At 42.0% G+C, this 14241-nt stretch overlaps 1 protein-coding gene across 12 annotated transcripts in view; it reads left to right on the top strand.

Annotated features, from left to right (window-relative positions):
- The window catches only part of LRP1 (LDL receptor related protein 1), a 312513-nt gene that overhangs the window by 57376 nt on the left and 240896 nt on the right, over positions 1-14241 (top strand). For 6 of the 12 annotated variants that reach the window (XM_083599704.1, XM_083599712.1, XM_083599709.1 and 3 more), the window contains one exon: positions 1360-1446. The exons of the other annotated variants lie outside the window; for them this stretch is intronic. In XM_083599704.1, the coding sequence (XP_083455830.1) occupies positions 1360-1446 (87 nt within the window). The remainder of the gene's footprint in view (positions 1-1359; positions 1447-14241) is intronic. 12 annotated transcript variants of the gene reach the window in all.

Below are 14241 nucleotides of genomic sequence, written 5' to 3'. Positions count from 1 at the left end.
TGGGTAGGGACTTGATCTGGGACCAAAGTATTTCATAGTATGATAAAATGTGAAGAGATATTAGAGATCATGTAGTCTAAACCCTTGCTCACTGGGGATGTAACTAGAACATTGCTGACAGAGAGTTATCCAGCCTCTTTTTTTAATACTTCTGGAGGACTTCCCATCATCCTCTATGTCAGCAGGTGATTCAGCTCTACGGGGCCGGCATGTCTCTGGCCCCGTCAATCTTTGTTGGAAAGTGGTGGGCCCCCTTCAATGTTAAGGGGGCCCAGGGTGCGTCATGTGCGTGCGACGTCATGCGTGTTGCAGCTTCAGCTGCTCACTCCTTCAGAGCGGTCGACCTTCTCCAGACAACACGATGCTGCTTGCATGCTGCTCACATGATGTCACACACACGTGACATGCAATGGCCCCTCCCAGTCTTGGGGGCAACCTGGTGCCTCTGACTAGCAGACAGTTCTAACCATTATGTTCCCCTTGTGTTTAGCTGAAATTAGCTTCCCTGTAATTTCCACCAGTTGGTTCTAGTCCTGCCCTCTGGAATAGCAGAGTGGAAATCAGCAACATCTTCTGCATGGCAGCCTTTCAGAGATTTGTATGCAGCTCCCCTTATACCTCCCCTTAATATTCTGTTTTCCATTTAAAACATACCCATCTCTTTCAACTGTTCCTCACTGGACTTAGTTTCAAGAGCCCTTGCCATTTGTTTTGACCCTTTCCCATTTGAACCTGCCCACTTGTTGATGTCAGATGTGTTGTGACATGAGACAGGGCCTTCTCAGTGGTGATGCCCAGGCTATGAAATTCCATTGCTAGAGATGTTCTTTCCCCCCCAGCAGTAAGCTAAAACAGTTTTATTATCCATTCAAGCTGAAGGCGTTGTATAAAATTTGTATTAAGTGTTATGTTGCTGATTTTTTAAAATTATTATGACAGGCATTTTAAGCTATTTTTGTTAGCTGCCTTGGATAGAACAGCAGGCCAATTAAATACATACTTATCTAATTTGGCTAGTGGCTACTTTTAGTGTGTGATTTATTTATTTTTAAAGAAAAAGAACTATTGTACAAGTTGACCTGTTTATATGTGTGAGAGTGAGTGAGACTTGCAATCTGTATCTGTTGAAATGTAATGTGGGCATTGACATCTCAACGTGATGATTTTCAACAATTGTCTCAAAATATATCATTTTGAATACATCATTCCATGAAATCCTTCTCTGGAGATATACTTGTTACAAAACAGGTTTACACTGTCCTCCAGTGCTGCCCATTGTTTCCTGTCCAAAGATAAACAGAATATTTTAAATTGGGGTTTTAATTTTTACTCTCTCCCCTTCTTTTTTCATTTCTGCAGCATTATCTGAGGAGGTTGATGTCTATGTTGCACCACTTCCAAAGATTGGGGAACAAGCCCTGGAGAGCTCTACCTCACAAATATTATGTAAGATTCTTGCTACTGCCCTCTCTCCCTGAGATTCATGCCCCTAACTCAGTGATGACAACCTTGCTTGGTTCCGTTAGTTCCAAGTTGTTTGATGACCATCCTGATCCCATGCTCCCCCTCTTTTGCTGTGCCAGAGTTTGACTTGTTCAGTAGTTGATCTAGAATGGGCCAAAGGGGATTCTGCCTACAAATTAAAACATCAGTGAACTATCTGATGTTTGCAGATTATCTGACATCTTCTGCACTGTTAGTGAAAAGCCATCCACTGCCATCTTCCAGCTGCCTAAACACACTCCCCCTCCCCTCTTTTTTAAACCTTTTAAGTGGCAGTAGTGGAGACAAATGGCAAGATGGAAGGAAGGATATTTCTTGCCCGCTTCTTCTCTCTTTCTTGCCCTGATCTTGGATGCAGTAAGCAGTAATGCTGTGGAACGCTAGAGATCACGAGAGATATGGTTTTCCTGAGGGTTGCATACCTTCTTGTCTCTGGCATGCAGTTACACGGTGTCTCAGGGGCCAGAGCCAGGGTGATGGAAGCAGGGAACCTCATTTTCTTCTTACCATGTTCCTCCTCCTGTTGTCCTTTACTTAATGTAAAGAGATGGGAAGGGAAAGTGTGCCAAGCACAGCGTGTACAGGAAGGGGGGTGGCTCTTGCAGAGGTCAGCAAAGTTGGGTGGGCGCTAAGCTGGGGATTCTTCTCTGGCTTGGATTTTTATCTGCACACATTAAGAATTTTGCCGTTTGTAAAGCTTGTGTCTCATTTGAGGTGGCTTTTCTGAGGCCCTGAAGGGTGATTTGTAATCTGGCTAGGGAGAATTTCCCCAGTGTCTCTAGTACTAACATAGCTGTGGTAAAAATAATGAAATATGTTCAAAGTCTTCATTCAGTGTGTATGATTATTCCACTTACCTTAAAATACCCTTAAGGCATTATTGATCTGTGAGTGGTTTTAAGAGACAATTTTGTTTATTTATAGAAAATTTATGACTGCTTCTTCAGAGCAGGATATTATTCAATTCTGAATAATAATAATAATAATAACAACAGTAACAATTCATTTTTATTACAACATAGTAATAATACATAGTAATAATAAATAATGGTATATTATTTGAAACCTTTCTAGTCTTATTCCTGGCTTACAGCAAGCTGCTTGCGTCAGAGGCATTTCAAATGCGATGGGGTTTCCATAAGAAACAGTGATTCTGGGGTGAATGTTTCGCTTGTAATTCTCTCTCTCCTCTAAGATATCGCTTGGCGGGGTGTTTGTCCTTCGTTTGTTCCCAGACATAGAGTACCTGGAAATCTGAGAACATGTGTTGCCTGGGTGCTCTTCTTTTGCAGGACTCTTGTTTACCTTGGGCTTCTGTTTTTGGTGCCCTTCAATGTTCTGTGCCCTTTGCCTGTGATTCCACGTTGACATTTGCCTTTCTGCTGATGTGGGAGCACCCTAGGTTCCTTGCACAGGTGTAATTTTGGGCCTACAAAGTTGTGTTGGAGCAGTCTAGGCAACAGTGCCTTTGGCCATTATTATATCTTGTTGAGACGTGCCTTGATGGTGAGTGGGATCTGATTGTTAAAACAGCCAGTCACTTGAGTGTTTTGATGGACTGATCTTTTTTTCTTTTTGCTGTATATCTCTGTCTTTTATCAAAATGATTTTAAATTTGTTTTAATTAAGAATAATGAAATATCCTCACCTCCCAGCTTGCACCATTACAAATTTGTTTTAAAAGCCTGGAGAGTTGAGTTGTTTGATGTTTACAAGTGTTTTATCCTGAGTTGATGTGGTGCCCTCTTTTCTGATTGGCTTTTGGATCTTGAGTATTAGCCACTGGCCATCCTAGTTTGCATATCTGATACAGGTTGTCAGCTTGGGAGAGCTGTAAGATGATGGTTATCAAGAAACAGCTCGATGAAGTGGTCCTTCGGCTTGCTTCTTAGTCCCTGATCTGTAATCCAATTTCATAAGTAGCAGGCTGTTGTTACTTAATGGTGAGGAAGATTCACTCTTTGCCAACCCAGAGGCCTTCTCCTCGTTTATTATTCACATCTTTGAGGAGGCGAGTCCTGCCACTGAAAACATGTTCTTAGGTTGACTTTACAGATTCTGGGGCCTAGCCCTGTTTGGAAAAAAGCAAAGCCAAAGTCAGTTTAAATGCTGGTTGGAGCAGAATACTAGGTTTATTTTGTGTCCAGTTCTGGGCACCACAATTTAAGAAGAATGTTGGCAAGCTGGAACATGTGCAGAGGTCAATCAAGATGATCAAATATCTGGAAACCAAGCCTTATGAGGAACTGTTGACGGAGCTGGGTATGTTTAGCCTGGAAAAGAGGAGACTGAGAGGAGACATGAGAGCCATCTTCAAATATCTCAAGGGCTGTTGCATGGAAGAGGGAACAAGATTGTTTTCTCCCGCTCTGGAGAGTAGGACTCGAACCAATGGCTTCAGGTTACAAGAAAGGGGATTCGACTAAACATCAGAAAAAGCTTTTTGACAGTAAGAGCTGTTCAACACTGGAATGGACTCCCTCCCTTGGAGATTTTTAAGCAGAGGTTGGATGGCCGTCTATCATGGATGCTTTAGCTGAGATCCCTTCATTGAAGGGGTTTGGACTAGATGGCCCTTGGGGTCCTTCCAACTCTACGATTCTATGATGTCCCTATGAAACGCACATATACACACTTTAAGAAGGTTAGCAGGATCTGGGGAATAGTCATTTGAATGCTATTCTCATATTTCAGGGGAAAGGAGTAAAGAGAAGGAAGGGCTTGGGGGAACTGTTTCTGTAGCTTCCATTTCTGTGCTTGCCTCTGATTGACCAGCAGTTTTGAGGAAGGATTTTGCCTTGTTTGCAAAACAGGGGCTTTGGTTACCCAATCTTTCAGGATGTGGCTTTAAGCTTTTTCATCTGTTTTTGCACTTTATAAAAATGGAAGTTCAAGAAGACTCTCCAAAAAAGAAGGAACAAAGAACCAGTTCAAATGGGCAGAAGTGAGATCAGCATGGGCAGGACGTGGATACTACATGATCAAATGCACTCCAATTGAACCTTGAGCATTGCCTCAGGATGCGCTCTGTGGTGTGAATTATGCTAGATGTTAACCTCCTCCCTTTTAGTGTTTAAAGTGACTTTTAAACATATTTTATTGCATTTTTTTCAATTAATCACACATAAGGGAAAAGAGGGTGGGGATCTTCTACAAATTAAATAACCTTTTTGAATTTGAAATCCCTAACTGTGTGTATATGTGCACATACGCATACCTCCCAAAAGAAGATTTGTTGTTTCTGGTACTATCAAAACGAAGAGCTGACTGCTAGTGCTCTTAGAAACTCTTCAGGACTAGCAACTCTTCAGAACTAGCAAAGTGGGACTGCCTTCATTCTCCCTCCCAGAGTACCACTAGAAAGCGGGTGAATGCTTCCACCATAAGGAGCAGTCCTTATGGCAGCAGCCGCAGAGCAGCAATTGTGTCTGTAAAATGCAGTGAGATTTTGCAAAGGTGTATAGGAGATCTCAGCAGAGGATATAATTGGAGTGTTCCCACATGAATCCGTTCAGCCCAGTCTCCTTGTGGGAGAAAGTAAGGGATTTGCTCTATGTAGTCTGTACTCTTTTATTTGTTGGATGAAAGCATGTCCATTTATCTCATGAAATACAGTCTGGAGCTAGTACGAAGACTAATTAATAGGGATGCATCAGAGAAATTCTGATGTTCAGCGTGAAAATTCAGAATTCAGGTTCAGCCTCTGCTGCTTCTGCAGTCTCCATGTCTTCTTGGCTTTTCTGTAAGCAGAAGGTATTAGCAGCACTTAACAGGGGATGAACTTGCTGATACCATTGCATCACTGCCACTAGTGCCAGGCAGTGCATAATCTGAGTCAGTCTACCTTCCATTTTCTATGGTAGTGGTTCCTAATCCCCCCTACCAACCACTTGAAAATTCTGGAGGGTATTGGCAGAACACTTAATGATTTTTCTGTCTGTTTAGCAATTGCAAATAGATGCTAAAGTCTTATTATATTTTAGTGCATTAAAATTTGAATTCCATATATTTTTTAAAAAACATTTTAGCATCTAGCACAGCATGATTGCAATTACTAAACAACAGGCAGAAGAATCATTAAGTGGCTACTATCCTCCTTTATAAATGGATAAATGGATAACTCCCACTCTGAGTTACCTGCTTTCTCTTGTGTGTGTGTTTTCTTAGCTTCCCCCTCCTATTTCTTGCTGTTTCGTTCGCTCTCATGCATTGACTTTCCACTCCTTGTGAATGCTTTGTCAGCCTCTTTTCACTGTTTGAGCCTTTCCCCTGTCTTGTTACCAGTTGTGGCTTTGTTCCCCTGAGGGAGGCAGAGCCTCTTCCCGCTGTCACTTCCAGTCCATCTTGTTCTCGTTCTGGGAGGACTGCTGTTCTACACACACACACACACACACACACACACACACTTACTTTTTCACAGGCACATAGCTACACTGCTCCGCAGACTCACCGCCATACACCACCTGAAGGAAGTTTGTGGCCCACTCTTCAGTAGCCCCTGCTCGAGGATTAAGGCCTATGGTGTACTGCTGATTTTTGGTTCCACACATTTTAACAAAAGCACAAGAATTCTGGGTAGTCAAATCTGTGTATATCCTTGCACTAGCAACTTCTGCCTTGGAACAGACTTCTTCAAATGTTGCTATGGTGGAGGATCTGCTGATCTTGCCCATAACAATATTTTACTAACAGTCACTGCAATCAGTTTGAGTCTCTTTCAGAGGTTGTTTCTAGACCAGCTGTTGCCAAGCTGGTGTCTTCTCAGATGGACAACAACTCCCAAACATTGTGCTCACGGGAGCTGATGGGAGTTTCAGTCCAAAACATCTGGAAAGGTACTAGGTTGGCCAAGGCTGCTCTATGCTACAGGCAAGTGCTTCTCTGTCACCAAGCTGCATCTGCGTAGGCTATATGGTAATACTGTTCCCTTGGATATGGGTTTGAATTTCAGAGGTTCAGAACAGAAGCTGTGGCAGTCTTTGTTTTCCTCCCGGGAGTACAGGATCCTAATGCAGAAAAAGCTGATTTGGAGAGATCCGCTAGTGCATGCTTGTAAATACCCAGTGAACTCTTGCCTTAAAATTGCTTCCAGATAATCAGAAGATATGCAAAGAATTTGCTCTCTTCTCTCCCCCAGGACCCACTTTTCAGGCTATCAATGTCCAACTAGTGACTTAACATTAGTACATGCAGGCAGGTGGGTTAGCAACATTGTTTTGTGTGAACTGGTGACTTTTGCAAATTTTATTTTTAAGAGTTCCCTCGTTCAATGCAGCAGAGGCATCTCATATTCCAATTCCTAACTGGCCCATGAGGGCAAGGTGGAATCTCCAGTTCCCTCCTATTTGCTGGCATGGTCTGGTGGTGAGGCCTGCAAGTCACCCCTTCTGAGGCTTTGTTGAGCTCTGATAGGAGTCTGGCCTGGATCTTGGCACTGGAGAAATCTCTGTGCTGTTTTTGGAAATAGCTGAAAATGAGGCAGAGCGCAAGAGTGTTTTTGCTGTAACCTTAGTGATAAAACCAACAACAACCATGACTAGCAAAGAAACAACCACCCTGACACGAAGGAAAAGACTCAGACTCATCATGGTCAAGATGGATAGACAGACAGACACAGAGAGAGAAAGAGAGGGAGAGAGAAATATCTGGGACTTACTGTTAAGTAGAGAGGATCAAAGTTTTGACAGAAGGGAGATATTGATAAATCAGTATCTAGTGAAGGAATCCAGAGGAAAGAGACATTCACTGTTGATCTGGGGAGGATTGTCTTGGCAAGAAGCCATGCTAGCCCTTGTGGAGGTTATGGGTGGTGCCCAAAAGCCTGCTCTTGAAAAGCATTTAAGCAGCAACCATTTTATATATATATATATGCAAAACACCCTGACAGAATAGCCACCATGGTGTAAGTGGCTGAAGATGGCAGATACTTAACAGAACCATTTACATGGGGAAAAGAGACTAGTGACCTAATCCTACTTGACAGTCATGTTGGCAGTTCATGATAAAGGGCAGGGGAATAGATGCCGCCCAGGAACACGTTCTAGATTTCAGGGCACAACTAAGTGGTAGAGCACATTCTGTGCATGTTAAAGGCCCTAGATAGCTTCAGCCCCTTGAATCTTCAGGTAGGGATGGGTGGAGAGCGGCTGCCGGCAGTGTAGTGTGTAGGTAGGCAATGCTATGTCGTCTGACCCAGTATAAGGCAGCTTCTTGTGTACCTAGATACTCACTCTGTGTAGGGGATGGGTGGTGGTGGACGTGGCCAAATTAAGAGTCCAGCTTCTCTGCTTAGATGCACCACAACTTACACATTCAGCTGTTTGGATGGCTGCTCTTTATTGATGATGATGTGCCTGTCTCGTTAAACAAAGAAATTGCACTCCATAGTTGGAACTGTATGCATATAAAGTATCACAGAATTTTGTAACTAAAAGTCAAAATGATTTCATGTGACACTTTAAAGAAAATATACTGCCCTCTGCCCTAACTCATCAAGATTTTTTAAAAATAAAAATAATATAAAAAGCAGGGACTTGTCTTACTTTGCCTCTTAATAGCTTTTTATTCTGACTTGGATGAGCACATGACCTTTGTTCCTTTGCAATCATACATATTTCGTACTTTGCTTTAAAGGAATGAAATATTAAGAAACAGAAGCAATGTGGTTTCTTGTTCCCAATGTTTTGGCAAGTTATGTGGTGATCCTTGCGGCGGTTTAGATTACAAGCACTAGAATGACTTGAAAGCTTGCTGATGGGTGTGGTGGCTGGTTGTAAGGGTGGGCGGGGATGGAGAAGCTATGCATGTTTAAAGTAAATATTTACATTGTAAGTGAATCCACTGCTACCTCCCCACCTCCTCCCCAAACTGAAATAAATTATGAACAGCAAATGCCTGTGGCTTTTGCAACTGGATCTAAAGCTCAGTAGTTAACAGAAATATCATTCATGAACCCAGAAAACCAGATCGGAGTGAGGCTGCTTTTTTTTCCGGAAAGTGTAGGCATTTAAAGAAAAAGTTGCAAAAATAAGTTTGAATGGTTAAAAAGCCTTTTTATCACCACATTTTAAAAGTTTTATTCCCATTTCTGAATTTCTTTGTCTGAAGCCTGTATGTTTCTTGTTTGTTTGATCTTTCCACATTCGCTTTTCAAGCACATAGCAGGAAAACATTTATTTAAGCCAGGGAAAAAATGCAGAATTTCAGACGGCAGAGAAACCTAGCTAAATGACCCAAGGCTGTCTTTTTCCTAGCTCCACAAATTCTCCATTTCCTTTAAAGCCATCATTTTGTTTTGTTTTGTTTTGTTTTTCTTTTGAAATAAACACTGTCAAAACAAAGTCCTCATCTAAGCTTTGTCTGAGTTAGGATTGGATGCATTTTGTCGTTAAAAAACAACAACAAAAGAATTCAGTTTGGTTCCTTCCTGCTGTAATTTCAATGCAAAGCCTTTCTAAGCAGTTTTTAGTTTCCTTATTCCTAGGGCTTCTTGCTTCTTCTCTAGTATTCTTGAAGAAGCTTCACTTGTATCTTCATCCTTTATACTCTCCCAAATGGCAAACATCCCCTCATTACTCAGTAAGGGTGACATCTTAAGAAATTTGCTTGTAGCTGATGAGTATGGTGTAGATGGTCTATGAACTGTCCTGAGATTTTGTGATGAAAGGCGGTAAATAAATTTAATAAATAGTAAATAAATAAATAAATAATAGATATACTGCCTTGTGGTCAGCCCAGGATGTAATGACTGTAATGACAGCCACCAATTTGGATGGCTTTAAAAGAGGATTGAACAAATTAATGAAGGATAAGGCTATGTTCTACCCATGTTGGAGGCAGTGTGCCTCTGAATAACAGAGTGCTGGGAATCACAAGTGGGGAGAGTTGCTGTTGCACTCAGGTCCGGCTTGCAGGCTTCCAACCATGGGCATCTGGTTGGCCCCAGAGACTAGGATGCTGGACTAGATGGGCCACTGGCCAGATTCACAAGGCTCTTCTTCTGCTCTTAGGATGCTTTAGCAACCCATTGAGAACCAGATTTTTACAATCAGCCTCTCTCCAGCATAGCTCTTACTTCTTTGACTTAATGTGAAGTCAAAGGGTATTTGTCTACTTCAAAATGGGAATCTTAAGACCCTTGCTCAGAGAACCCATGTTTATTTGTACAGTATGTTTCTTACTGCAGTTTGTGTGACCAAAGGTAAGCCAGGTGATTCCATGGATTCATAATTTCTGCAAAAACATCAAGTATGGACTGAGATCTATGCTAAGTGTTTGGTAGTATTACATGGAAGAGCTCTTTTTGATTATATGGCTTCAGAATGAAAGCAGGGAGCGGTTGTTCCCTCTTATCAAAACTCTCTTCCTGTAGAAAGCTAGCATTTCAGAGAGAAGTATTTTATCCTAACCTTCTTAGCATGTTAGGTTTCTGTGGGCAGAAGGCTTTTGAAGTGAAAGAGAATTCAGAAGATAGCATTTCCTCACCTGCAGTCTGAAGACATACAGACTGTGAATGGGTGTACAATGTGATTATCCTGAATATATTGGCTAGTTATTACTGAATTAGAGGATGGGCTGTGTCACCTGAATCTGCTGATACTTTGGTTTCCAGAATTTGATTTCAATATGTGACAATGTGGACTGTAACCTTTGTGGACCTTATTTGGAGTTTTGGACTGAATTTTCAATCTGAAAAATTTCAGACTGAATTTTCTGGTTTTGCAAGCTGGAGCTTAGATACACAGTTGATGTAGAAGGGATGGAATATCCAAAGTTTCAGAATGGAAGGATAGATGCATTATGCATCTATGCATTATGCACTATGAATTAATACCTAATAATTTTAGATTTTTATCCTTAAGAACAAAATCATAGTTTGTCCTCAGTTGTGGAGACGTGATGAGGGGTTGAGGTACTGATGGAGATATGCTGCCATGAAGGAAAGGTACTCTTCTCCCTCAACTTTAAAGGGGAAGTTTTGACACTATCCTTGGTTTTATTAAAACCTACAAGTAAATTGGAAAGGAAGAAAGAACAACGGATACAATTAAGAATGCCTGAAGTTCTTCCTTACACAAAACTAAAAGAAGCTATGTTATGAGGCACAACAGAATGGTGGTTAGACACTGCATCTGAAGTTCAAGAGACTTAAATCCAAGGGTATTTAAAAGCTATTAAAAGTGGATTTGAAAAAATAAATAGAGAAATCTCATCTCTCTTATTTCATCCATGCTTAGAGTCCATTAAACTGCCTCTGCATCTTTCTGGCATACATACCAGAGAGACGTGATTGAAATAATGTTGTTTTCCCTTAGTAGTTCAGTCACACTCCACTAGATGTGCATCTCAGCCGGTCTCTTGAAAGGCATCAATGCAATTATTAGAAAGGCCAGCTAATTCAGAAGTGTACAGGTGTCTTAAATTGAGCTGTTTAGCATTTTCCCCAGTGATACCTATTAATATTTCCTTCCAATAGTTCTTTTGTGGGTCCTCACTCCCCGCTCCACCATAGTTTGGAGCTTTCCCCCCTTTTACCATCCAAAATACAAATTGCCTAGACTTTTGGGACTGCAGCAACATTTTCCCAGTATCAGGCAGTTCCTGGTATGCTGGGCTTTGCATGTGGACCTCCAGAACCAAACTAGGCATGGCATGGCAAACATGGCATGTTTCCCCCAGTATTTTTTTTTAACTGAAAATAAGACACTGCCTCCCACCCCAGCTTTCTCTGCCTAAACTCACTGTCTCGTTAAGCTGCTCTCAGTTTTTAAAATAGCAATACATTCTGGGGAAAGTTATGCATGTGACTGAATTCTGTCTGGTTTGGAGCTCAGGTTCCAATCCTCATTTGACACTAAGGTTCATTAAAGTGGCCCTGGCAAGCTGTTGCCCTGCAGCCTAGCCTGCTTTGCAGTATTTGTCATGAGGATAACATGCTATGCCGTGCTCCTTGGAAGGAGGGCTCTGGTTGAATATGGATGATACAAATCATGAGAAGGGGGAGAACAGAGGGGGCAGGCAGATTACTGTGGAGATTAGATAATACCTCATTGTGTTATTTCAGTTAGGAAGGCATTAAATCTACAGATTTCTTGGAAGGTGCCAGATTCCTGGAGCACACTTCTCCAACTGGCATGGAAGTTAGAACTTCGCAGCCTCGTGATGGGATTAATTTGCTTTCCATACCTCCTTAACTCCTCTTTTGTTAAATAAAGTCCATGTTATCGTCAGCAGAAATATCAAGGGTGTTTCTGTACTGTAGGTTCACTGTGGAACTCTTTGTTCACCCACTTTGGGTGATGGGGGAGGGGACTTAATGTTGTAAATGAGTTGCTTAGATATCACAAACAACCCATTTACAACAGGGTTCCCCCCTGATAAATACCCCCCCCCCAGGTTAATTAGGATTTAAATGGGAGAGAGGAAATGCAGGCTGGGATTTTGAGGGCAACCATGTTGTGTGGAAACTGTGACAAACTTGCAGGCATGAAGCACTGATCCCACAATAAACACCCATGTGGAAGCAGAATCTTTTATGAAATAATAATAAATAATATATACATATATATATTTCATTCATTCACAGAATCACAGAATTGTAGAGTTGTAGAGTTGGAAGAGACCCCAAGGGCCATCTAGTTCAACCTCCTGCAATACAGGAATCTCAGCTAAAGCATCCATGACCTATGGCCATCCACCCTCTGCTTAAAAACCTCCAAGAAAGGAGAGTCCACAATCTCCCAAGGGAGACTGTGTGTGTGTGTATAATGTATGTACCACCCTGATCAAAAGATCACAGGGTGGTTCTTTTTTGTTCCCAATGCTACAGTGGTACCTCGGGTTACATACGCTTCAGGTTACAGACTCCGCTAACCCATAAATATTACCTCGGGTTAAGAACTTTGCTTCAGGATGAAAACAGAAATTGTGCTGCGGCGGCGCAGCGGCAGCAGGAGGCCCCATTAGCTAAAGTGGTGCTTCAGGTAAAGAACAGTTTCAGGTTAAGAACGGACCTCCGGAACGAATTAAGTACTTAACCCAAGGTACCACTGTATGTTCAGAAAAGGAGTGATGCTTGATAGAACAAGGATTCCAGAATACATTGTGAACCTGAAAAAATAAAATTGTTGTTGTGGATTCGTATAGTGTGATCAGTGGGCAGAGTAGTCTTACAGAGTACAAGAGGACAAGTCCCTGTCTCGAGGAACTTCCACAATCTAAACTTTAATATAAAGGAAACAACCAAGGAAGAGGAGAGAAGTGAAGGCAGCGGGGTAATTAGGGTTAGTTTCAGTCTTAGGTAGGCATTGCATACACACCTGACTGGGAATAAACCCCATTAAACTCAACGGGAACTGCTTCTGATTAGAGAATTCTGTATTAATTGGGAACTAGAGGGTAGTGCCAAGGCTTCATGGGCTTTGAGGAGACATTTCAAAGAAATAAGGGGGTATCACATAGGTGTTCTTGGAGGCAATTATAGCATGGGATGGTTTATATTATTGGAATATGGGACTGGTCATAATGGGTCCGATCAGCCTGTGGATTTGCCTGTTCAGCAGTATAGTTAGTTCTCTCTGTGCGGTACTCCACTATGCACAAACAAGCACACGTACATAAGGTCTGGGAGGTGTGTTAACATAAAGTATTCCATCCCTTCCCTTTGTTGTGAGCAATATGTATATGTGTGTTGTGGAATGAAACATGTAGCCCAAAGTTAGCAGAGTGTGAATGGGCAAAACACAGGGTTTTTGAGAAATGGCGCCCCTGCTGTTTACTTTCAGCTATCAGAGGTTTAAGATGGGCTGGAAAAAGTGCAAGAAGTCTGGCAACAGAAGAATTCAAAATATTTCAGCTCTGGAAAGGATTGGTGTCCAACAATTAGATGCTGGCTGCTAAAATTGTTGATGCTTGGCTTAGGACTTTGAAATACTATTCCAGACCCTTGCTGGTCTTTGCAAAAACCCATTCATGGCCCCATCCCTGATAACTAAAACATTTGTCATTTCCTGCAGAATTCAGACAGTAGAATTACTCTTAGAATGATGTAGCTTTCATAGATTTCTGGGAACTTCGGCTGATGTTGGTACAATATCTGGTCCTAAAATATTTGAGTTGAGCGTTTCTGGAGCCTTTTTCTGTTTTACAGGTCATATGAACTCGCATAACAAGAAAGCGGGGGGGGGGGGCGCTCCATAATTAATGCCATATGGATTTATTTATTTCTCCTCAAGGAACATCTGTTTTGCAAATCAACCTCATTCCATTCCATATTTATTGCCAGTGCTGTTTCCTTTGCAGAAGCAGTTTCCCCGCCCTCTGGCAGGGGCATCCCTTTATGCCTGGCATGTGTGGTGGAGATGGGGTGATCTTTTTGTTCCTTAGTGGCCTGACATGTGGGCTTGGGCTTCCCCAGGCAACCTCACTATTGGGCACTCACCCTGATTTGCATGCACAAAGCTTTCACGTTGGTTAGAGACTGTAGGTTTTAGTCAGAGTAGACTCACTGAAATTAAATTCATTTCAATGAGTCTACTCTGAGTAGAACCTACCAATGGCCACAGCCCCCTGCATGCTCTTTATTGAGCACTCATTCTGGTTTCTTTACTGAATGGTTATACAACAGTGAGCATTCATTCTGATTTTCTTGCAAGGGATTTACTTGTGGGCTTCCCATGGGGATACCTGGGTGCCACTGTGAAAACAGGATGCTGGAATAGATTGACCATTTGGCCTGAT

The sequence above is a fragment of the Podarcis filfolensis genome (genome assembly GCF_964270895.1).
Source record: "Podarcis filfolensis genome assembly, chromosome: 2".
In the NCBI taxonomy this organism is placed as follows: domain Eukaryota; kingdom Metazoa; phylum Chordata; class Lepidosauria; order Squamata; family Lacertidae; genus Podarcis; species Podarcis filfolensis.
The sequence above is the reverse complement of the archived record's forward strand: the minus strand, read 5'-3'. Positions and strand labels throughout refer to the sequence as shown.